Source organism: Cygnus atratus, chromosome 11 (assembly GCF_013377495.2).
Source record: "Cygnus atratus isolate AKBS03 ecotype Queensland, Australia chromosome 11, CAtr_DNAZoo_HiC_assembly, whole genome shotgun sequence".
NCBI lineage: Eukaryota > Metazoa > Chordata > Aves > Anseriformes > Anatidae > Cygnus > Cygnus atratus.
Window position 1 is genome coordinate 3908304 of NC_066372.1, and position 24941 is coordinate 3933244.

The 24941-nt window shown below is 39.0% G+C and overlaps 1 protein-coding gene across 6 annotated transcripts in view; it reads left to right on the forward strand.

The window, feature by feature from the left end:
* MYZAP (myocardial zonula adherens protein) overlaps nt 1–24941 on the forward strand; it is a 73917-nt gene that overhangs the window by 5648 nt on the left and 43328 nt on the right. For 3 of the 6 annotated variants that reach the window (XM_035554024.2, XM_035554019.2, XM_035554023.2), the window contains exons 1-2: nt 11072–11221; nt 16240–16329. In XM_035554024.2, the coding sequence (XP_035409917.1) occupies nt 11138–11221; nt 16240–16329 (174 nt within the window). In that variant the 5' untranslated portion in view covers nt 11072–11137. Of the gene's footprint in view, nt 1–11071; nt 11222–11291; nt 11404–15559; nt 15664–16239; nt 16330–24941 lie in introns of those variants that run through there. The other 3 variants (XM_035554020.2, XM_035554021.2, XM_035554022.2) reach the window with 3 other exon arrangements.

Sequence of the window (24941 nt, forward strand, 5' to 3'; positions counted from 1 at the left end):
ATTTCCAGCATCATTTTAGATCTGAGTTCATTCCACCTAACTTCAGGCACTGACCTAGAGAGGTGTCAGCAATATAATAAAAGTATGAGTAGGTATGTTTGAGCTTTTGTTAGGGGATATTTTGTTGTGATCTTTCTCAGGAGTTTCCCCTTTTTTCATCTGACATGACAAGATTCTAGTATCTCTCCCTTTCACAGAAACCAAGACCTGTTTGATGTTTGTTTACTGGGATATGGATCATCACCAGTGACCAGTCCATTTGCAAAGATACTGCTTGTGATGTGCAGAACATGACCTGTGCAGGCTAGTGAATTTTGAGGGGTCACCATTTCACTGTGTGGACCCTAAAAGTTACTCCACTTTTCTAGAATTCACACAAGACAGTAATGAACTGTGGTGAAATGAGTATGATTTATTTACAGGTTTTACACTAGCCATCTCATCAGGAATTTGTCATGTTTAATAGGTGTTTGAGATCACAGTTTCTACTTGAACAGGTTCCCCTGTTTGTATCATGGAGTTCTGTACAAAATCATGCTCTTCTTGTCCAAAGGAAAACTCAGAATTTCCACAAAGCTAAAAGCTAATTTTTTTTGAAGATTTTACATTAAAATGATCAGATGGTGTTGACCAAAAGACAGCTAAATTTTCAGTCAAAGCAATTACAAGTGTCTAGATCATATGTGGCTACAGAAACACTGGAATTCCAAGTTATATCTACATAACAGGGTAAGTCACTGCATTATAACCTTTGTGTTGCTGTTGCAAAGTTGTTGCTGGTACCAAAATTGGGTAACTTAAAGGTATTCAGGGAACCTGACCTGTATACTTCAGCTATTTCTGGTACTGTCAGACAAAGAGCAATCCAACCAGAGGCTGAAAATCTTCCAGAGAACTTGATGGAATCTGTGGAAAATACACGGAGTACATGTGGTATTAGTAGAAAAATAATAAACTACATCAGCTGGAAAAGGTTAAAAACTAAAGGCTTGGTATAGGTTCTGTAGATCAGGGAAATGAAAGACAATTGACCTGTGCCAGCACAAGTAGATTCCAAATAATCTTAAAGTTATGTGGTTGTCAATATATGCTCAAGGAGGCTCTGGAACTGGGCTAGTAGCAAGTAAATAAAATAAAACAACAACCACCACCGAACTTATTTCAGATATCCTTAGTGCTGATGTTAATCTGTATCTGTTTGTGCTTGTCCTGCACTGCAAAAATCCAGCCTAGAGATGAGGAAGTTAATGTCAGGTTCCCACTGGGGTCAAAACTTCAGCCAAATATCCAATTATGTGTTCCAACTTGCTGTTTTTCTAGGTCCCTCTGTTGCCATCAAAGGATCACCTTTATACTTAAATGATTCTAAATCTCGGGGTGAGATACTGTTTATGGTTACAACAGGTTTATATAGAGAAGTTATTGTATTATACAGGAAGATTTGGACAACTGTCGTAGTACCCCAAAAGTGTTCTTGATATGTTTATCTTCAGTTGTGGTTTATGAACACATTGGCCACAGTCCCCTATCATGAGTCAAGGAAATGAAAACACTATTTTATTGAGAAACCTGTTTCAACATTGTCACCTTAAGGATGGGGACAGAAATGCTCAGTGGGCATACAATTCTAGAGGTTGTTTCGATCACTTTTGTCTAATGGTTAATTCTGTAGAATCTTTTTGTTTAAATATATTCAACAGAACACCAAACGTATATTAACACAAGAGAACCCCAAAATTCATAGATACTATAACTCCAGTAATATGAGAAGTTGGAAATGTACCAAAATTCTTTCATAAGAGCCTGCTAGCCTGTCTGCAGTCAGAATATTTTGGTGTATTTTGCATTCTAACACTTTAGCAAAAGTAAAGTGTGTGTCGTAGGATAGCTGATTGAAGATGATTTCTGGTGTTTGTTACTTCCCCTAGGTTTACTCAAATAAACCAAGCTAGAAAATGAACAGACAACAGTTGCTTTCTATGTATCCAGTATATGCAATTAATGTATTAATTGATTATAGCCTCTGTACAACGTCTGTAGAACTTACTGGGAATTTTGCTATTGATTTTAGAGGCAGGAGGATTGGGCCTTGTGTTACTATCAGTCCTGTATTAAAAGTTAGAAATATAGAAATTTCTAGGGACGGAGTGATGGTCTAACATCCTGTTTTCAATAGTGGACAATTCTCAGTGCCCCTCAGGAAGGCAAATCCCCCACCTCTCTTTCCCCTGCATAGTCTAGAGTCAGCTGTGTCACAGGAGACTAGTATCAGTCTCTCTAATAATTGCTAGCCATGTGGGTAAACCTAACTGATAACTGACTGAATTCATGCTAGCTAGTTCACTGTTTTTGTCTGACCCAAACCTGATCCTGTACATACATACGTACCTCCTTCCTTCAATACCTGCAACTTCTTTGTTCAGTGACCTGCAATGGCAGTGGACCTCCAGGTTAATTATAAAAGGCAATAAGATAATTCTTTTGTACTACTTTAATTCTATTAACCCACATTAATATCCAGAGCACCTCCATTTACTTCTTGGTTATTATCAGGCAGATGCCTGTAAAGATAAGAGTAGAAGTAGGGCAATTGTCTTTTAGTGATATTTTGTGTCTTTCTATTCTTGTTCTGCATCAGGGAGAATAGGTGTTCCAGACAGGGCTGTTCTAGGCATTCATTTCTCTCCATACCCCTCTTTTACCAGCTTTCTCTGCTTATATTAACACTGCAGTTCTAAGATCAGCAAGGTTAAGTTGTACTAACTAAAAGATGTCGTTAATCAACTGTTACACATATGACTGTGTATGTGTGTATTAAGAGAAAATAACCTTTGAATTAGACAATTTTAATGGGAAAAGAACACTCCTTGCTGAAGGTGCATTTTGTTATAAATACAGAAGCCTTCTAGCGATAGTTTTCCATGCTGAAATACTTCTGCAAAAAACAAGTGTGCAGCTGGGAAGAATTTAAAGACACCTCTTGAAATGCCCTTTCTGTTTCCTTCTGCCAGGTGAAGATGAAATTCTGCCTGGGCAAGCTATAGACCAACTCAAGGAGGACTAATAGATTCTCTTGCGTTAGTTACGCAGTCCAGATGGTTTGGTAGCTTGTGAAGCTTTCAGGTAACACCTCTGGAAGATTTCCAGAGTTGGGGATGGTGCTCTATTAACCTATAATAAATAAACGTCTTGAAGAAATAATCTGGATAGGCCAGAAGTACAACAAAATGCCTGAGCATGAAGTTATGAGAAAGGGAAAGGATAACAATTAATTATGGAAATTCAATTTTCCAGTCAACATTAATCATGCTTTTATAAACACCGTATATCTACAAAATTAAATATATATTATTAAAATTAGGTTGGGGAACTTAAAGACTTCATCAGTAGACATGGTTTGAAATCCTTTTACAGAAGCATGGTGGAAGCACTAGAGACAGGGCTCAGGCACTTGAATAGAAAGAGTAAGATAAAATTGAGATGAGTGATGCAAAAGAGGAGTGGCCTTCCCCAGAGCCTGCAAAGAGTGTCATAATATAGAGTCACTTACTGTGCGCTCCTTTCTGCATATTTTTTTCTGCATTTCTCTTGGATACAAGTAGAGGTAAAATGTAGGCCCATTTTGAAACATGGGGAAAGATTTTTGTGGAGATTTCCTCCTTCCAAATCTCCTTATTGGAATAAATTTACAGAGTAAGTCAAAACTCCATGGAAATTAATGGCTCTTTCAAGTCATTTCCAAGGTCTTTTGATAGAGTACTCGCTACATTTTTTTTGTGTTTTTCTCTGCAGAGAGAAACCTGATAGGAATAAATCCACCGAGGAAACGGTTTAATTTCAGAATAGAAACTTTATTTCTGAATTATGAGCAATCTTGCAAACTGGTTAATTTCCTTTTGTAGACCAGCCTTTATCACCCAAAAGCCACAGGTTTACTTGGATTTCACATTGTCATCAGACAGGCAGAATGTCAGGAAATCCTGCTGTACTGGTTCAGGTCACTGATACCGGTTTCATCCGTTTTAAAGGCTGTAGTATTTCTTGTAAGTGACTTCCTGGAATAATTCACATCTCTTGCTCTGTGAACAAGACCCAGAACTATGCTTCTGTCAGCTGCATTCTTGCTAACTAGATGATGAACCATATGCAGGTGAAGGAAAATCCCCCTGGGCTGAAGAGGCCTGAAGGATGACATGCAAGAGATCTGAGGAGTGGCCATCCAGATTCACGGATACAGTGTATGACCAAATATATAAGTGGCTAGGTGTGTGAATCCATTTCCTTCCTAAGACTGGGACTCTTGTTAGAGGGGCATTTTCCTAAGTAATATTTAGTCACTATGATTGAGCTATTAGTAAGTGCCCTTAACTATTTAGTCCTCCCTATACACTCCTTCCTAATAACTTCACCTCAGTTAGGCCCAATGATATCTTCTGTATTGATTATAACTTTACTTCTTTTTTGATTACTCTAATGGCTTGTGCGCAGAGGAAAGTAGACAGTTCTTGATGGGATAAAAAATTTTCCTTGTGATGTAGATACAGATAGGTCCACTAGAATGTTTTTTAGGGCTGGAGGGACCAAAGTTTTCCTGATGATAGTTGCCTGATATCAAGAATCAGTATGATCTGGTATTTTATGGTTAAAATTCCTGCACTTCCACCTTATTTTCTTTTTACATGATTTCTGGTAAATGTTTTAGTAGTATTTAGAAAGAAAATAAGAGAATGAGATCTTCCACTTCACAAATTTTATGCATGGCTCCTTGTGCCAGCTATGGGTGTGACCAGGCAATGGGCTGGGAAAATCACTAATAATTGCTAAAGTGCCATGAGCATCATTCTGAGATGGGAAACGTGGAAGAATGAAGGCCTTAAACCAGGTCTAAAACCAGGCACAGCCAGACAACGAAGAACTTTTGTAGTATCTGTGCAGGTGCTCAAGAAAATGCCTGTTTGCTTTTATTGATTAGAAAAATATTCCATCATCGTCTGCCCTGAAGTAGGGCTGAAGTCTGCTACTTTTTATTCCAGTCTTCTATTATAAAATGGAACAGAATGTAGTTTTTGACCCTTCTTCCTCTTCTGTTTCATTTCCTATGGAGAAATAAAGAACTAAGGCAAAATCTTCCCCTTTGCAAATTGGAAGCAAAATATATGCATTGATTTTCTGTCTTTAACACTCTTGGTCCCTGAAATACGTCCATTACTCTCATCTGTAGAACTTGTACTTCACAGTTTGCCTCTAAAATTTACTTGTTTCCTGCCACAATAACAGTACTGAAAAAATAACCTTTTGGAAGAGATCTATCCTTTGATATTATCTCTAGGGAGTGGAATAGTTTTAAAAGCAACTACCCAACAATATAACTGTGGTGCTAATGGTGGGCGTGCCTGTTTTTTGCTCTCCTACCTACCTTAACCACTTCAATTATATGACCCGGCCAAGTCACACGCCTGCATGAGCAATGCTGCTACTCCTATGCTGCATTATTTTTACGTGATGTTTATATTGAACTGTCTTGCTTGCATAGCATAGGCTGACTAAAACAAAGCCTACTGCTGAAGGAAGAATGACAGGCTTCTAGAACTGCATATTTATCTCAGGGCACATTGCTATGGGCTGTGACCATATGCTAACTGAATAGGAGATTCATGTGAAAGAGGAAATGGTGAAGATGAATCAAGGGGTGGTACTTCTGCTGAATAAGAACTGAACCGATGCCCTACATGCTTCAGCAAAATGGGAGGTGGTGCTACCTAGAGACCTAAGAGTTAGTGATTGAAAAATGACAAAACTGTTTTCTTTCATTCATGTGCAGCCACGTATTTGTGATAAATGAAACTGTGCTATCTTTGTCTCTATATATTTAATATCTGTCTTAACAGTAGATTTCAGTAAACTGCAAGCCTTTATTTTAATAAAACAAAGGCCATGGCTATAGCTATGTAAATATTATGGCTTATAGACATGCTCAGTCAAAACCCCTTCCAAACAAAGCTGAAAACATGCCCCTCTAGGGCTTTGCACCTTTCTCGAAAATCTTAACTATAATTTTTATTTCACTCTAAGTTGCTTTTTAACAGTCTAAGTCTGCAATTCTTAGTTACTAGCTGTAATTCTCATTGTTCTCACTAACTGCTAGATGCACAAACAGCATGAAATACACCAAGATCCATACACGTGCATAAAGCTACACGGCAGAATCCTGTTGCTGTTACCATTACCTAATTAGCTTTGATGGCCGGTTCTGCATTCTTGTCCAGATATGAATTTAGTGACAAACCCATTCTCTTTTGTCCTTTCTGTCTCTTCTGTAGGAAATGATAGTTACCATTGCCTTGTATTACTTATTTATTGAGCTATCTAGGATTCTGCGAGTTCATTGATACATAGTTGAAAAAGTACTTTGAGAACATCAGCAGGAAGATGGATTGTAATTAGGAAGTAAGAAAACAGTTACAGACAGAAAGCATTAAAAGAAAAACTGTCACTGCAATGATAGTGATTGATGACCAGTAAAAGTGGAATTGAGCTGCTATTGCAGGTAACTCTGGCAATTTCTTTTTTGATTTAGTTCAACTGTAACTGAAATAATCACATAAAATGGGTACTGAAGGCTTTGCAAAATAAAATGTATATTCTGCATTTCAAACTCCCGGTGTAAGAATTCCTAATTATAGATGTGTGTATGTGAGATCAGCAGGGGAAGTTCTGAGCTTCTGTAGTAATCCTGTAGTAGCCATGTACTGAGAGTGTTACGTGACAGCAAACAGTTATGTCAAAAGGTCTGAGAAGTGATTTGATGCTTGTAGCTAAAACAAGCTGGATACTTAGATAGCTATGCTATGTCACTTCAAAAGGCTAACTGCAAACCAGACTAGCTCCAAAATGTAGCAAAGGCGTATTTGCCAGTGCAAGATACAAATATTGCTCAAGATCAGAACTGTACAATATTATACTTTGGTTTGTATACTGCATATTATGAGGCCTACGACTACAGAATTTGGAGGCTCAGTTTCAGATGACCATCCCCTAACAAGCTGTTTTATGTCTGTTAACAGGCCAACGTTTTCATGCTAGTTGTAATGCCCAAAAAAAAAAGTTTGAGAGTTACACGATGCTGAGCTAAGTGCGTATCTATAGAATACAAAGTTGAAAGCTAGCTGGGGGCGGGGGGGAATAATAATAAAAAAGAACAGCTCTGAAGAAAAATAGGTGATCAAGCCCACGGGTCTTAACAAGTCTGGTTCTGAAATATTTTATATGCATCTATCCATTTGACAGTCTTTGCTGTAAGTGGGTTTCATGCCTTCGGGATGAAGAAGGCAGAATAGATTTTAATCCCTCTGGAAAGTGAAGACTATTAGAAGTTAATTATAACACTTCATTTTTGTGGCAATACAAATGGGAATTTATAACCTTAATGACCATTTGTGTGAGTTCTTGCACAATTTGTAACTCCACCATTATTCCCCAGTCCCACAGGACTAATACTCCAGCTGATAAAGTGTTACTGGGATTTTTCCTCTGGACTCTGTCAGCTGTTAGTCTGAAGATAGAGGGAAGATATTGATGAAAAAAATGAGCCTTTTAACAGGGCCACATTGAGGCAATTTGTTAAGGTAAGGCCAGGCTGCCTAGTCCAACAGTATTGCTGACACAGTTTGCTGTTCTGTGAGAGGAGACCTATTCCCTACTCCATGTATTGTATGTCCTGTTGCTCATCTTGTGACTTGTAACATAAAGGCCTGTTGTTTCTGTGACATTGTTTGATTTCTCCTGCAGCATAATGGCCTTTTACCTCCTAGACAAGTGATGCTGGTGGAAAAAAGGTACTTACACTTCAAATTTGATACAGTTTCTGTATAATCACATTAGCTGTTTCACAAGTATTGCCCTAGATATTCACATTATAGTGTCAGCTTGTAATTAACCTGCTGTTCCTTTGGATCATTGCATTCACAAAGCACTGGAAGGTTTTGAACTAAAAGCTCATCCATCCTGGTCAGATTATTTTCTGCCACCACATTGTATAGAGTCTGAGCAGTCTGTATGGCTGTGTATACGTTTTATGCAGTCTGCACAAGTGTAAAAAATACAAAGAATAGTGTTAATTTAGTCAAACTAATCAAGTGGTGATTTACTTTCCATTCCCCCACCCTGTTTCTATAAGTTAGTGCCATGTCCAAAGCACAGACAGCAAGAAGTGCCTGCAGAAGGGTGCTATGACCCTTGCAGGGAATAAGAGCTGTAAATCCTGGCAAATCTACTTCAGACTTTATCAGAGCTAGCCAGGTAGGGTCATGGGTCCAAGCTGAAACCAAGCAGATGTTTCTCCCTCATCTCTCAGAGATTGAAAGAGGGAGTGGATTGTCTATGGTGTGTCACTTCTTGACTTAAGTCTCCATGGGGGGTGAGAGAGAAAGCAAACCTTAAAATTCAAGGACCTCCCGAGTCAGTCAGTAGTTGTATAGATATATTTGTGATTTACAGTCCTTGTAGCTTGTCTTCCGTGAGTTTATCCAACTGCTTTTTGAGAGCATTTACACCTTTCATAAGCAGAGTATCCTCTGACATTATTTAATTTTGTACATAGATGTGGTGCCTGATTCATTTCAAATCCATTGTTCGCAAAGGTAGGAAGTAATGAATAGCTATTCCCCACTCACTTCTGCATACCAGTCATGACTTTCTAAGTCTCTGTTGCCCTCTCCCCACTACTGTTTTTGTCTAACCTGAAGATCCCAAGTTTCTTTATCCTGTCTTCATTCAAAAACAATTCTGCAACTTTGAACTTTTTTTGCAGCCCTTATATGTATGTCTCATATTTCCGCAACATCTTCCCTTGAGCTTCTTATTTCATACCTGGGGTACCAGGTGTTCGTTTTAATACCAGCAGCTCCATCCGTAATCTCTGTAGTGTATCTGAGCTTTGGGGAGGGAGAAAAAGTTATTCCAAATGTTGCTTCCATGCAAAGAGATGTTTGTTTGGTATGGTTTGGTGTTTTTTGTTTTGTTTTGTTTTGGATTTGTTTGTTTGTTTTTGAGTCTCACTTCTACAGATTCTTTTCTGTCTTGGCAGAGCTTAGAGATTATGAGGCATTTTCAAATGTTTACTATGCACATAGGACCACACAGCCTGCAGAATGGCTGAAGAAACTATAGGTGGGTACATGGGATACACAGCCAATTAAATTATCAAGGTAGAAAGCGAGTTAGACTCTTTACTACCCTTGTGCAGCTTGCTGATTTGGGGAAAGGGAAGGAGATGATTCATAGAGCATCCAAACAAAAGCAGACTACTAACTGTGCATACAGGTTATTTTTTCTTAGAGGATTTTAATCTGGGGATATGCCTAAAAGCAGAAGATCCTCCAGTTGAAAGAGATATTGGTATATGAGGCAGACATGGCCTGCTGCTATTTTCTAAGAAATAGGAAAAGCTGCTAGCAAATTAGACAAAGCTAAGAAAACTAGATTTGTAGTATTGGTCTTTGTATTATCCATGGACAAGTCTTTTCTGTCCATCTGCACCAAAAAGATTTCCATCAAATTAATCATAATTCTCAAAGCTGATGCAGACCATGCAAGTTCTCCCAGAGATCCGATTATTGTACCTCACTTCATCATACTGTTGGACATGGGAAGAAAGGTCCTTTCCCATAGTGTGGTGCAAGTTCAGTTTCTGTGCCTGTTCTTGGAAAAGCAGTTCTCCTGTCTGTGCCTGGCAATGACTAGACAGCCCTGTGTACACACATTTTCTCAGAGGGGAATGAAGTTCTGAAGGCACAGCTTCTCACTAATAAGGAGAACTTCACAGGTATGTGAACTTCTTCCCACCTGAAACCACACGAAGGCCATCGGCTGGCTGCACACCAGCATTTAAGGTGAGACATTTCTGCTTGCCAGAATGACCAGGAGCAAGTAGTGACCGCTGCTGAGAGACAGCCCAGCAAGAAAGTGACATACTTGTGAAAAAGCACATCTCTGTTATTGAAAGGGATCCTCGACCTGCAACCCCCCTCTGAAAGCAGGACTGCTGCTGTGAGTTAGGACAATGGATGATTCATATGGAAATGTGATTGTGGGCATGAGACATCTTCACACAAAACAGTAGACGTAACATTCAGCCCAACTTGTGAGAAATCCAAATACCAGCAGTTGTGCTAGCTCATTTGCCTGATGCTGTATTACCTCCCTCAGATGGAGAAGAGAACAGTAGCTGGGAAAACAGAAAAGACTGGATCCTAAGTGCAGACCCTTCATTACCTCCTCCAGGCCTGCACAACACTTTCTTCCTCTCTTCCTCAGATCATATCATGTTGATGGCTCAGCATCTTGCCGTAGGGACAGGGAACTGAGAGGTGGAAGTGAATGGACACTGTATACTGAGGGTGAAGCACCAGTAGCTCAGTGGGTAGCAACTTCCCTTTCTTTGTCGTTCTCCGTATCAGGAAGCAGCACGTAGCCGCAGCAGTGTGCTCCTTAGCATCGTAGTGGGCAAGGACACCACATAACCATAAGTGTGCTCTTTCGTGGTCTTAATTATTTCAAGGTAATTACAGGGAGAGAAAGGATAATCTGTCTCAAAACTGCTGTTCTATGCATTAGTTCTGCGTTTTGTTCCCCACAAGTGTCTCCTTTGGCTGTGACTCCCCTGGTTCCCAGGGGCTGTGCTGCTGCTGCCAGATGCCCGGAGCTGCAGGAGTGTGGGGTGCGGGTGCACCCGGGGGCGCAGGGCCGTGCGGCTCGCGGAGTTCCCGTGGGGCAGGTCCCGGAAGAGCCGAAGCATCCCCAATGCTGAAGTCCAAGCCCAGGAGTGTAAATCGCCCGCTCGGTGCCGGCTGCTTCTGGCGCCCCACGCTCGCCTCCCTGCCGGCCCTCGCGGGCTGAGAGCTCGGCGGCGGGTACCGGAGCCTTCACCCCCCTGCCAGCCCCCCCGGGACTTCGTCCCAGGCGAGGGGATCGCCCGTGCGGCTCGGTAGCCGAGCGGCCGCCGCTCCGGGCCCGCCCCGCTCGGGGCAGCCTCTGCGCAGCCCGGCCCCTGCGGCCGCCCGCGGCGGGGTGCGCGGGGCGGAGCGGCGCCGCCGGCCAAAGGCAGCCGCAGTCAGCGCCAGCGCGGCGGCCCGCGGGGATGCTGCGCTACAGCTCCGGGCTCACCGTCACCGCCACCACCCCCAGGAGGCCGGGCGGGGACAGCGGCCGCGCCCGGCGGAAGGTGCGCGGGGCAGCGCGGGGGAACGGCGGGAGGTCCCGCGGGGCGAAGCGGCGGTCTCGCCCCCCGGCTCCGTCCCCTTTGGGGTTGCCAGCGGAGCGCTTTGCTTGCTCTTCACCTCCTCGTTTGCGGGGTTTTCACGCGGAGCTCGCGGAAACATCTTGCGCGGCTTTGCTAGGGCTGCGGTAGGTGCCGGGAAGGGCAGAGCCTTTAGAGCGTCCTGCTGGGCTTTTGTTAGCGCTAGTCAGTCCCTGGCCGTTCTGGAAACCTGTGGGGAAGCTGGGCATGTGTTAGAGACACTTTTCCTCTTGAAATGCGTCTTCCTATTTACAGCGGAGAACTTGCCCACCAAGACTTTCCATCACGAGGAAGCTTACTGTAATGATTTAGATGGTAAAGGTCATTTCTGTTAAAATCAGTTCACCAGATACAGAAATACGATTTACTAACTTGCTTTTTGTAAGTTTCGTAACTGAGATAAATAACACTGATGAATTGATCTGCTGGGAAACGTGTCTAAAAAGTTGTTAAAACTCTGGCAGATATGCCAGCAGTGTCTCTGCAGCCACCCTTCTCTAAATAGTCCCTTCGCGCTGCAGTAGCCACACTTATCACTGGGGCTGCACGTTCTATGGGTGCAGAAATAAATCAACAAAATCAAATGGTAAGCTCGTTCTTCCAAAGAATTCCAATTTTGTGATCATGATGCAGCTTGAAATATTTAGACATAGGTTTGACACTCCAAAAATTTGAGTTTCTCGGGGATGATAAAAACAGTGAAGAATGTCATGTTGCTGTATGTTTTATGTGGTAGCATGCAAGTAGGTTCTGCCACAGGAAAAAAAATACATCTCTGTCCTTCATATGGTAACTCTTAATTTAGGGAATTTAGGGAATAAAAAGTTAAAAAAAAAAAAAAATCAGGGAAGCTTAGGGAATAAAAAAATTCAGGTTCATAATAAAGTAAAATTGTTCATGTGTGTGGAAAATTTAGGATGACTTGGAAATTATATTTATGTTCAGTACATCTACCATGCTCCCATTGAGTTTTCTGTTTTAGTATTTCTTAAAGAAATTAAAGGTAAGATAATTTGTGTTCAGGTGTTAATTTTCTTATTTTCATCCCCAGGAAGTACTTGCCAAGCACAATGTAAAATGAACTTTATTTAATAAATTCTCTTAAGTAAACTGATAAAATCTAATTTGCAAATAAAAGCCAAAGGGAAACTGCTGTTCCTTCTGTAGGGAAATGTGAGCCCCTTACAATGAGTTGTTGAAAGACGGGAGGAAGACAGTTAGAATAACTGCAGAATAAATGAAAGATGCCTGTCACATTCCTGCATGCCTGTGGTCACAGGAAAAGTGTCCTTTAATTGCGTTGATGTGGGGAGTCTCACAGTGGAGTTTTCATAAATGAAGCAGAGTTAAAATCAGCAGATAAATGCCCAGAGAAAGTACTTTCTTCTCTGCTTTTTAAGACCGACTGGAATTAAAAACCTACTTTATTTTTGCTCTCACCTTCAAAACTCTAAAACTAATATCTGGTTTTAGGCAAAGGAAGTGATTTTTGGTCATTGAAAATAGATTCTGGTCTTGTTAACTCCAAAGTTGAAGTTAGATCAATACTGAACCACATCTTCCTTTTTGGGGGTACTGTAAAAATCTTAAATTGGGACTGGTTGTTAATAGAGCAGCTTCTATTTTTCTATTGCTATGCTAGTAACCTTAATTATTCTATCAAACCAATGCTCGTTATTTCAACATTAGCTTTGCAGTTATTTCAGGACATAGTTAACTATGATCAATCCCTTTCTGGGTGTTTTGGTTTTTGGAAAAAGGGGAGAAGAGTCTGAAGAACATTGCTAAAACTGAATCTGTCATCTGTATTTATCCTAAGTTGCACCCTAGTGCTTTGAGTAGGATGGTAAACATGAATGTGGATTGTGGATCTGGGCCATGAATTCTTAACATTTTTAACTAACCTAGATTGGCTTTTTCTTAACTGCCATATTGCAGCACCTCTCACTTATGCTGTCCCACTAGCTTCTTAGAAATTGTATAAAAGACTATGTCTTCACCTGTTAACTTCTAGTGCAGTCAGCAAACTTTTGCTGTCTGGTGTTGTGATGGGGTGAACCTTCCAGTCTTTTTTTTCCTGTCTGCATATTCATTTTGCAAATGATGTCAGATGCGCTTTGGAAATACTGCTTGTGGGTTGCTGGTGTCAAAAGCCAGGAGTGAGCGTAAAATGCCAGCACGATGAAAATCATGGTGTTGGCTTGTCAAAGCTACTGATGCTGTAAACCGAAGCGAAATTTGATAATCTAGAAAGCTTGATGCTTGAACGCGTTCTATTTTTTTTTTTTAAGTTGTGCTCACAAAGTTGCAATGTTGGTGACATAAAGGTAGGGTGAAAGCCACATCTGTCCCTCCGTTTTTCATCACTTGTTCTTACTGTCAGTTACCAGTTGAAGGAAATTGAATCACAGCTTTTTCCCTGCTAGTGGAGTTCTCTTTCATTCTCCTCCTGGGTTTCTCCCTACAAAACCCAATTGTCTCTGTAAATTACTGCTTCATCCTCAGTTGCACATTATTCTTCCACTGTTTGGCACTGAGTCGAGGCTCTTCCTGTTAGGATTTTATTTCCATTTTAAGGCATCGCTACAGCCATGTCTTACTGTTAGGGGAGGGCTAGCTGTGATTTCCATGTGAACCTGCTCATTCATTTGGTCACGTAAACTTGCCAACAAATGGTAGAGAAACACTATATAGCAAGAACACTATAGACACAATATCCATTGCTTCTGAAGGTTGAAGGGAAAGTGGTGCCTGTTCCCTTCTAATCTCCATAGTGTTGTTGAATTGCAACAGATTGGTCTGTAGTTCTGTCCTTAGGTAGAGTACATCATCTGTGGTCCAGGAGTAGGAGGAGTGAATTTATACATTTGCTGCTTTTTCCCCAGGGATGCCATGGAAGGGCTATTGTTATAAACAGTGACAAGAGTACAGCCTATATAAGGTTGTCCTAAGGAGGAATTCAAAACTGGGAGGTACTTTGCCGCTGCCACACAAGCCCTGCTGGGTGTGACTTCAAGCCTGGAATTCTCAGATGTCTGCTAATGCCACCCTCTGCTTGGCACTTTTGTGCAGCAGGCTGCAAAGTGAAGCATTAAATCTTCATTCTGTGCCAGAAATACTGCTGAAAATATGATACTTGTTCGAGGTGTTTTAATAATTAGGAGCTATCTTGGAAAAAAAGAAAATGGAAAAGGAATAAAAGTGTGCTTCAGGGAGTTAATAAGAAGGCAGTCCGAAAAGAAAAGGGCAAGAAAAATAGTTTAAATGATGATAACCCTTTGTAGGGTGCTCCTAGTCACAACAAGTTCTTGCTACTGCCTTATATTTCCAAGCTAGTTGTTAAAACTTGCTTGTTCTCTGTACTGGGCTTCTGTGGTTTCCTTCATGGTAACCCTGTAACACACAAATCACTGTAATGTGACAGGCAGTCATGATTCACTAACTGGTGTACACGCACAGGAATAATTGTTTATTTACAATCACTGCACTGTGAATCTATAAATGTGTTGGCTATAATTAGTCCTATACTGACTAACAGGCAATCCATTTGCCAGCTTCAGAGAATCTTATACAACTTCATTTCTCCTCACATTGAGTTGCCAGTCATTATCTTTTTCTGTTTCTTTGAGGGTATTTCTCATGTTTTATCCTAACAATCCTTTCATTTCTTTTAACCCAATTTTCTTTCATTGAAATCACTGTAAGGAAAATTTGGCCTCATCTATCGCTTCCTGCACAGCACAGCACAAATTCAGTCCTATTTCCTATTTATGAGTCTAGTCTTTGTTTGCCTACATGGAAGAATGCCAGACTCTCCCTTTTTGTTGTCAACACTCATGTTTTAGAGGAAAAAGCCCTGCTAAGCTAATAGGAAGAAAGAGCAAGGGGAAATTTAAATAGGTGAGAGAACATGGTATTAGTTACTATATGAGTCAATGAGCTCCAATATTGAGGAGTTTATTATTAATATATCTTGATAATTTAGTTGTAAGCAGGAAGCACTTCCTGCTTCTGTGGCTAAGGGAAGAATGGAATTCTCTTCTCAGCACACTCAGTCAGTGTCTAAAGCCAGTGTGCAAGGACTCATCATTTTTAAATGTGTTTTTTTGTTTCAGAATTCTTTGGGAAATATGAAAGCATAACCAACCCACTTTTATGCTAAGCTTTGTTTCTTCTGTTGCTTTCTATGAGGCTCCTTGTTACAGAGTTGATAGCATACAGCTGAATGATGAATTAACAGTGAGGAACCCTCTGCACAAAAAAGTAGCCTCCACATGTAACCTGCTAAAGAGTAGGTTATATTTCACATTGATCTTGTTTGGGACATTTTTGTTTCCTCAGCAATAGGATGACTTTTCTGAAGTCAGGTAGGAAACAAGACTTATTCAATTTTCTGTGACGCATTTTTATGTTTAGCATTTATAAGCAGCTTTGTATGTAACACATTTCAATAATATTTCTGTTTGAATTCAGTGGAATTCCAGTAATGAAGTATCCTAGAATCAAATATTTTTATATGTACTGAACAAAAAAGGGGCATCCACTCCAGAATGCACTTTTTGTTTCTAAATAATTCCTTTTGAAGATTAAAAGTATGCCAAATCTTCAAACAAAGCTGAGAAACTAGGAAATTATGTTCAGTGCTCTGATATCTCAGCTCTCAATGTCATTTATGAGTACATAAGAACATGTTGTTGATTAAAATGGATTTTTGCTATTTCAGGTATGTAATTATGGGGATGCCCTTGAATTATTTCTCACCAGCTAAAAAAAAAACTCTAGCCTTTAACAAATAACTTTTTTCTTTGTCAGCTATGTGACAGAAGGTAGAAAATAGTAAATGAAAACCTGAAAGTTAGTACAGTTCATTTTGCAAAACAAGTTATTAAAATTAATTTTTTGTACCTCTTAAAACTAAAAGCAAACTTCTGTTTTTCTTTCAGATGAATGTTTGTAGATTACGCTTAACAGTGCCACCTGATGAAGGCTCACAGCCTGAACAGGGAGCAAAGGAACCCGAAAGAAAGAAAAACGTAAGTTTTAACAATCAAAGTTAAAAGCTGTGTAAACGGGGAGTAAATATAGACATCCACAGAAGCTGATTTTAGTTGTTTTGGGAACCAGATCATCTGGGAATACTGAAGAACATACGGAAGCTGAGCAAGTCAGCTGTGAGCTTTGAGCCTGAGTTGGGGACAGGAAAACTGCATATAAAATAGAAGGACAATAGTAGATTAACAACACAGACTTTGAAGGTGACGTGTGACTGAGGTACTTTTAAGACTTGATTCTTTAATATTTATATAGCAGGAAGAGTAGGAAACTGCTGTCAACAAGCAGGGTCTTGTGTTAAGCAGGATCTTGATCCTAGACTGAATGCTGTTTCACATAAGCTTAACAGTGTACAAGATTTGATCCTTAACATGTAGGGGAGCTGGGGCTTGGATGCTTTGCTGTGTCAGCTGATTTTGGTAACGAGTGGTGTACTAATAAGAAATATAAAAAAAAGAATTCAAGATTGTTTTGAAGTGAAAGTGATTTGAAGGTCATTTATGTAGAAGAGTTTAGAAGGGCAATTCTTCATAGAAGCAAGTAGTATACACACAAAAAATCTTTCAGCTGCTTTGGTACAGAATTTTTTCTCCAAGAGCTGTTTCAGAGCAATAGATGATGTTTAATTTGTCTTGTTTAACCAGTAAAATGTCTGAATAGCAATATGACAATAAGAAGTAACACAACAATAGGATTTCTTTGAAATAATTTCTTAGTGGTACTCAGAAGCAAAAGTAACAGTAAAATGAATCAGAAAGAAACATTTTAAAACAATAAAAACAAATGCAAAGTAATATGGTCAAAATAAAGAGTCATTATCAGATATTTGTGTACGCACTCAGATCTTCATACAGTGCTCTGGCAAAGTAATAGGTCCTTGAGGATCTGTAGTTGTTATTTACAGAATGAAGTAAAAAGGCCTTCATGCAAACTACATTTAGGCCACCAATAAATTGTGATAATTAATTATATACAGAGGTGTTTAGTTGCAGCAGTTAGAGTATCTTTGCCCACCACTTAGAGTTCTCTGTCAGTTTGTATCTGATTGCAGAAACCCTTAGTCTAGTTTAAGCATATGCGCCTGTTGCCCTAAGAGCAATACAAGTTTGTTTTTGAGGAGGATAGAAATTGACTCATGACTTACTCACTTTACTGTGCTGAGTAGTGTAATAATGAGAAAGAAATGTAATTGATTAGGGCTTGGACAATTCTTGGGCACTTTCTTATGTGACTTATTTTTTTTCTCTGTGAGACTCTGTGTTTAATGAGAACTGTATTGTAATTATTCTATTAATATAAATAAATCCAACTGGGTTTTATATCAAAGAATGTTAAGAAGATATGACAGATAATAAATACATTATTTGGCTCATGCTACATTGCAGTATACTGCACGGTGGGTTTTAGGAGATGGGTCCTTTTAGATGAGAACAAAAAAGTTAAATATAGTTCAATTATTGCATATTCTGAGTAATTTTCTGAAGTTTAGTACTTATACAAAAGTGTGCATAAAGAAAGCCTTCAGAACCAGATGGGATCTAATTATTCAGTGTCATAGCAACTAAAAAATACAGAGTAATTATGCCATCTACTTATGTTTTACATATTTTATAAACCGTATAACCATACGGTATAGAAGCAGCCACAATAAATCACGATTATGAACTGTTTTTTCTCATGCCTCTGAAACAAGAGAGTAATTTATTACCTGTAGATTTTTATTGTCTATGCAATGTATTGCTTTATGTATTTGAATTAGTTACACAGTAACTTACAGTGCACACGAGATTCCTGACTAGCCATACTGTGATAGTTTTATCTTACTTCAAACTTGATTAAAAAAAAATCAACAAAAAAAAATCTCCTGAAAGCGGTGATCAGATATCTCTGCTGATACCACCCATGTTCAACTGACTCTCTTAATGAAATTCCATAAAGCACTATGAGAATAAGGAATTTTACAAATATTAGATAATCCTCACACAGTTCTATGAGAACTATGTCCCTCTTTTGGAAATAAGGATAATAAAAAGAAATTAGAGAACTGCTCAGTTTCTGCTTTATGCTTTACAATTTAATGTCAAAAAATACAGCTTCACCAAGATTCAAACTGAACAGCAGGACTTGTTGGAAGCTAGAGTTCTGTTCTGTCTTTAAATGTTGGGTATTAAGAAAATAAGTATAAAGGAAAAACTTTTGGAAAACGTTTTTGATATTTACAAAGCACTAGTGTGACTTACACAAATAAACTCCATAACCTGTGGGATCATCCAGTCTTTGCTGGAGTGCTCAGATAGATCAGGCAGTTTGCGCTTGGCTGCTGGGCACGCGCCTGTTCTGGCAGGACAAGTGCTGGAGAGAGAGAGAGAGACTCTTCCCTGACTCAGCCTGCTGCTGATGAGGAAGGAGAGCAGAGACCTTGCTGTGTCACAGGGAATGCCAGAAAACTATAAATATACCATGGTGTGACATTTGGTTGTAATCTTCTCTTTCTAATCTTTCATTGGAAGGAGGTGATTTTGAGCTGCCCCGATGTGACATTGTGGTGGCTCACTGGTGCATATTTATTAATCTTCTATACTTTCTGGGACTAGATACCATTAGGAGATGTGTCAGTTACAAAATCAGCTAGTGAACTGTACAGAAGGTCTTGCTAGCAGTGATTCTGCCAGTACCTTGTTTTGGAGCTCACTGTCAGTTCAGAACTGATTCTTCATTGGTTATGTTAGTAGATGTTAACTTGGCCTTTTTCATTGTAGTGCAAGTTTAGTCCAAGATACATGCTGTATTTCCTTAAATCTATATCAGTACATTATGTTTCTAGGTTGACTTATTTATTGCTATACTACTAGTAAATAAAAATGAACCAGCGCAAGCGATTAAAAGGAAGTGACGGAGCTGGGCAGTTGTGTTGCAAGAAAATTACTGCCGGCATTAATGCAGCAGGATGGCCTCTCCCTGTCTTCTGTGAAAGGCTGGCAGATAGTACACAGTTAGAGGATGATCTCAAAAAATGGAGGAAGAGAGAGCTTGTGCTTGTATTTGTCAGGCCAGATTTCTGTGTTCCTATTTAGGCTGTGATACCTTGAAAGAAATATGTGAGATTTGAAGACAGCAGTACAGGTTTGTTGGTTGGTTTGCTTTTTAGTGGTGAAAAGCTTACTGCTAAGTATCTCTGAATTGTTGTACTTCAGATAGAATATCTGAAACTATCATAATTTTGTTGTATTTCTTCTGTTAACGTTAGACAATGGATGGAAGTGGTGTGAGGCTGCTTAGTTCACCATGAAGTACAATGGAATATTGTGCTGGTCAGATTCTATGCAAAATCTGTGTGTCCTGAGGCCTGTATTGTCTTGCATAACAAAGAGCTACTAGACATTTGTATTGTCTCTGTTTGGGCCTGGGCTTATTTTTATCCATCTATCCCTTTCTTCGCTGTCATGCCTAAATTTGGAAGTGTCATTGGAAGCTGCAGTTAGATATTTGAGGGCAGAATATTGAGATATGTATAGAGAGATTTGTTTGTTTCTTTGTTTGTTTGGACACATTGACAAGATAATGAAAAATAAAAATTTGTCTCACTTTCCTGTTTCTGTGGCTTTCAACAGAGTTCGAACAGCATTTAATCTTAACTGTAATTGGTACTTTGGCTGTGTATATTCTCAAACTCTTTAATTTGCGTTTTTAAATCATCACATCCTAGAGGTGAAACCCTTTTTGCTTCTTGCGTAGGAATACAAAAGCAGAGTAAACATTTTTCTCCCAGCAAAAATGTAGGCTGTAAGGAAGCCAGAAGGAGAATTTGCTCCAGTGTATTATGCAGAACACCAAGCAGAAACTTGTGTCAGGGCTGGATCAAAGAACATGAGTGCAATGAACATGAGGCTGTTGTGCACTTTGAATCTAGGACAGTGCCTATTTTCTCTGCTGATCTGTGGCTGCCAGCCCACTCCCAGCAGCATAGCAGGAGTTGTGACATAACAAATGTGGTTCACCTGTTACAGGTGGCTGCTTCTCAGCCTCTCCAGCACAAATTCATTGTTTTTGGAAATGCTGTTTAAGCAACTCCTTCATTAAAAATAGCACTACATGAAGACCACAGAAAGAGTTCCACTGACCTCTGTGATTACTACTGTGTTTGTTGTATCTTATTTTTTTAGCATATAAATGCTGGTGTTCTGGGTACAGATTTCTTTGATTAGATGTGACTTTGTGTAATGCCTGTTACTTCTGTTTTATGAGGCAGGCACCTAAATTCTAAAAAAAATCAAAGAGTTTAAAAGTTGGAATGTGTTCAGTGATGCTTCTGATTTAGCATCAATGAGTTTAAGAACACTCGTGTCTATGTCTTGGCATATTTTCCATATTTTAATACTATTTATATATGAAACATCCCTAAATGTAACATGAGTTCCATAGGCTGTAGGGGAATATGAAGAAATATGAAAACATTGCTGCGTTTTGTAAGAGCATAGTAACTTTGCTTGGTGAACTCAGTATTGTAAATTTGTCACTTTACTCGACAGGAAATATGTAACCTAAGTAACGATATGAATGCTCTTCTTCTTTGTATACACAGTGAACACACAAAAGATAACTGGATATTTCAGAACCCCCTGGAATGCAGCAGATGAGGAAAAGATAAAGCCTTACCTAACTAATTTAGTTGTAGGTTAAAAGAAAAGTTTTCAGATGGTGCTGATAAACAGAAGATCACAGTAAATTTTCGAGACCGTGTGTGTACTACCTCTGAAATTGTGCAAATTATTATATGAAATGTCCTTTTTCCTCAAAATAAGATACCTCATCTATGCTTCTGCTTCCAACTTCTGGGCAGTGAGAAAGTATGAAGCATGGGGATACCTGACTTGCATTTAAAAAGTTGATGGAGACAGATTTAGAAGAAGTCACCCCTCAGTGTTATTTACATAATGCTAATAAAACTATGGGCGGTACAAAAAGCAGCTCACAAATCATATTTAAATATGAGTCTTTTTTATAGTATCTTTGCTTCATATTACATTACGTGCTGCTTGTGCTACTTCCTTGGACATAGACATAAACAGGATGCATGGCAATTATCAAAACTTTTGCAACCTTGGGGTGTCGGCTTCAGTGTTAAATAATTATTAATTAAGTAAACACAGTCTGCTTTTCATTAGGACATGCTGTGTGATGCTGCCAACTGCAACATGACTATTGCTACAACTTAGCCAAAGCATGTTCCTGGAAGCTGCTATAGTATTCATGTACAGCAACATGATGTGTTGTTGCTATTAACTTGGATTGTCATATAATTGACTGTAGCCACAAAAAAATATTCATGAGTTTCTTGAGATTCATCTGCCTTTTCAGATAAGCATGTCATATTAGAAGGGGTTTTCAGCACATTTTGGGGCAACAAATTGCACTTAGAAAAGGTCTTGTTCCAGTGCTATCAAGTGCATAGGCAGGTAGGGGGTAAGAGCTTTCCTGTACTCTGGAGTTGGCTGATATTCTGACCTTAAACAGCAATGGTTAACTAATCTAAAGAAACCTTCCAGCTTTATGTACTTTTCTGGTTAACTTTACAGTATCTACTTGCTTCTAAATACTTGCATGTATTTATTTATTCTGTCATCATCACTGAGATGCCTCACTGCAGATCAAAGTAGAGAGAGGCGAGGACCTTGTCAGAAAAATATGAGTAGTGAGAGTGGATATGTATGGGAGACAGAGGAAAACAACGAGAAGTTAAAGCAATATCCGGTGTTGTAAATAGCACATAGTAGAACTGGAAAACTCAACAGATGATGGAGATTCTTTTTAATCTTCTGAAAGAGAAATGACAAAGACATTTTGGGAGGCTTGTGCAGATATAGACTAGAGACAAGTGTATTATTATTGCTGGAGAAGTGAAACCAGTCTGGCTTTGTGCATACTTATGATGCTCATTGTGTGCCCATTATGATGTAAATTTAAGTCTGTTCATCTGTGAAATATTTAAGTGTCATGGGTGATTCTCTGGCTGCAAACCTAGTGGTCTGAATCTGCTGGTCTTTGCTAGAGGGGGAAAATCCTTTAAAGCGTTCCTTAGGAATGTGTTATGATGTTCAAAAAATAAGGAACTTGATCATAATCTTCATGCAGAACTCTGCCAATATTACTTTAAACAATCCTGCTAATGTTTTAGAGGCACAAAGGATCTTAGTAGTTGCTGGTACTCAGCTGCTCACCTCATAAAAAATGAATGAGAGTTGGTAAAGGGTATGGATTTATAAATTCAATATCTGGGGCCTTAGTAACTTCTAAGCAATCAAAGTGATTATTCATCTGGTTCTCTGGAAGATGGAAAATTGTATGTAATCCCTTTATCCAGATGCATGGGAGGAGCTGAGATGAAACTACCAAAGAAACTGTACAACCCTGGAAGTAAACAGACACTAAAGTTTTGAGTCATGTCCCCATCTAGTTCCTGTGTTCTTTACTCTCAAAAAATCAGGTCTAGGTTTTCTGTTTGTATGCATCCAAAGTAGAAAAAAAGAGGTACTTATGTAACTTTTGGTTATCAGGGTGTGAAGCTTTGCATATAGTGTTTTCAAACTGCAGAATTATATCTGTTATATATCCTGTAGGAATTATATCTGTTATATATCCTGTAGGACTGGTGGCCCAATATTTTTCCACTAGGTGTTTCTAACCGATTCATTTTAGATGATTACTTGTAGCCTTGTTGTTCTTTGCCTGAAACTGTCTTTATCAGGTGTCTGCTCCAGGATTGTTCCCCTCCCAGCCCCGCATGCACACATACAGAGTTTCAGCAAAATAGTTAAGCCATCAATGATACAGTAAAGATTTTCCAATGTTGAGAAAACCAGTCAGTGCCATGCAGAAGGGACACACCTTTCTTTTTTATCATGTATAGCAGATGTCCATCTTTAACCATTTCTTTTAATCCAAATAGATTTTCCTGTTCATTTTTACCCTACCCAAAGAAATTTTTATCCTTACATTTCTGCTGTAGTTGTGTTGGTTTGGCTGCTAAAATTTGAAGGAGCTACTGCTTGAGAATGCAGATACCACCGTTGGTCTTTGTCATAGTAAGAACTGGAGACTAGCTGGGGTGCAGTTTCATGTGGATACAAGATGATGAGTTTCATCTTTTCCTGCTTCTGTTTGGTGTCAAATACAGCATCTAGATGCTCCTTAGATTTACTAAAGACTCTCAAAGTCTGTAGGTTTTCATACTGTGTCATTACTGAACAACAAAGCAAAAACAAATATATTCAAATGCCAATGTTGCAAATATTATCAGATTTATCCACATCCTGCGAAATCTTTTGTGAGAAAGGAAGTTTAGTGAAATTACCTGCAAGTAATTTATCTCTATCACTGGACTTTAAAAGACAATGTGCAAAATTAAATAGTAACAGCTGTTTTTTGTTTGTTTGTTTTGTTTTGTTTTGTTTTGTTTTTTCAAGATTGTATCTTTCTAACTTTATATTCACAAAGAATCATTCATTTTAGGTTCCCAATTTGCAAACATCCAAAGTTAGGTGATATTATTTTTCCCCCCTTTTTAAAAAGCCATAACATGGATGTTTTCATCTGAGCTAGTTGTTTAAATTCTTCATAAACAAGAAGATAAATTAGTACTTATGGAGCCTGACTTATTTCAGGTGATTGCTACAGAAGTATATTTCTCTGTGTTGATTAGAAGGGAGGCTAGGTGAGTAGTCAGGATGGGTGGTTACATCTCATCTTGCAGATATTTATTTACATGCTGAGGGAAATGATTCCTACTGTTTGCATGAATATTTTTCTTACCTGTATTGATGAGATGAATAAGAGGAGTCTGTTGCAAAGAGCACCTTAAAATAAAACATTTATCACAAGTATGTTTCTATAAATTTCTGCAGATTGTCAAAATAACAAATGTAGGCACTTTAAAGCTGCCAATCAAGTAACTATCAAGATCTGTGCTTGAAGTTCTGTCCTCCTATAATAGTTCATAACACAGAAACACTCATGTGGATGCTGTGTTTCATAACATTGTTTTGGCTCTTACAGTGTCAGTTCTACAATTTCCGGTAGAGAAATGCAACACTGTGCTCTGTGTAAGATCTCAGAAGTTGCAATATCAGTTTCATCTGAGAACTCTCTAAATAATTTTATTAAACTTGTGAATTTTGATATATTGCACAGCAGGGACTTTGCAGAGGGCAGGAGGGAACTCTGTCTTTTCAAGAATTTAAAGGGAAACTGTGAGAGCTAATAATGCTCTAGAAGAATGCAGAAAAGTAGCATATAAGTTTTCTCTCTCCTATGCCTCCATCTCTTCTTGCACTAATCCAATCTGTTGCTCCTGACTGTACATATACCACTTCTATTAAAGTAAATGGAAATTAGACATATGTATCATCTGTGTCAATTATGAACTGATTATTGATCATCCCAAAAGTATGAAGGTTGACAATTTGGCCCCCAAACATTTGGGAACTAGTATTCTTAGGTGCTGCTGTGCTTTCACTCTAGTTGACTGTCTCTCCTGGTCCCATGTTACTGTATTTTTGTTTTGTTTTTAAATTATTCTAGAACTGATTTTAAAATA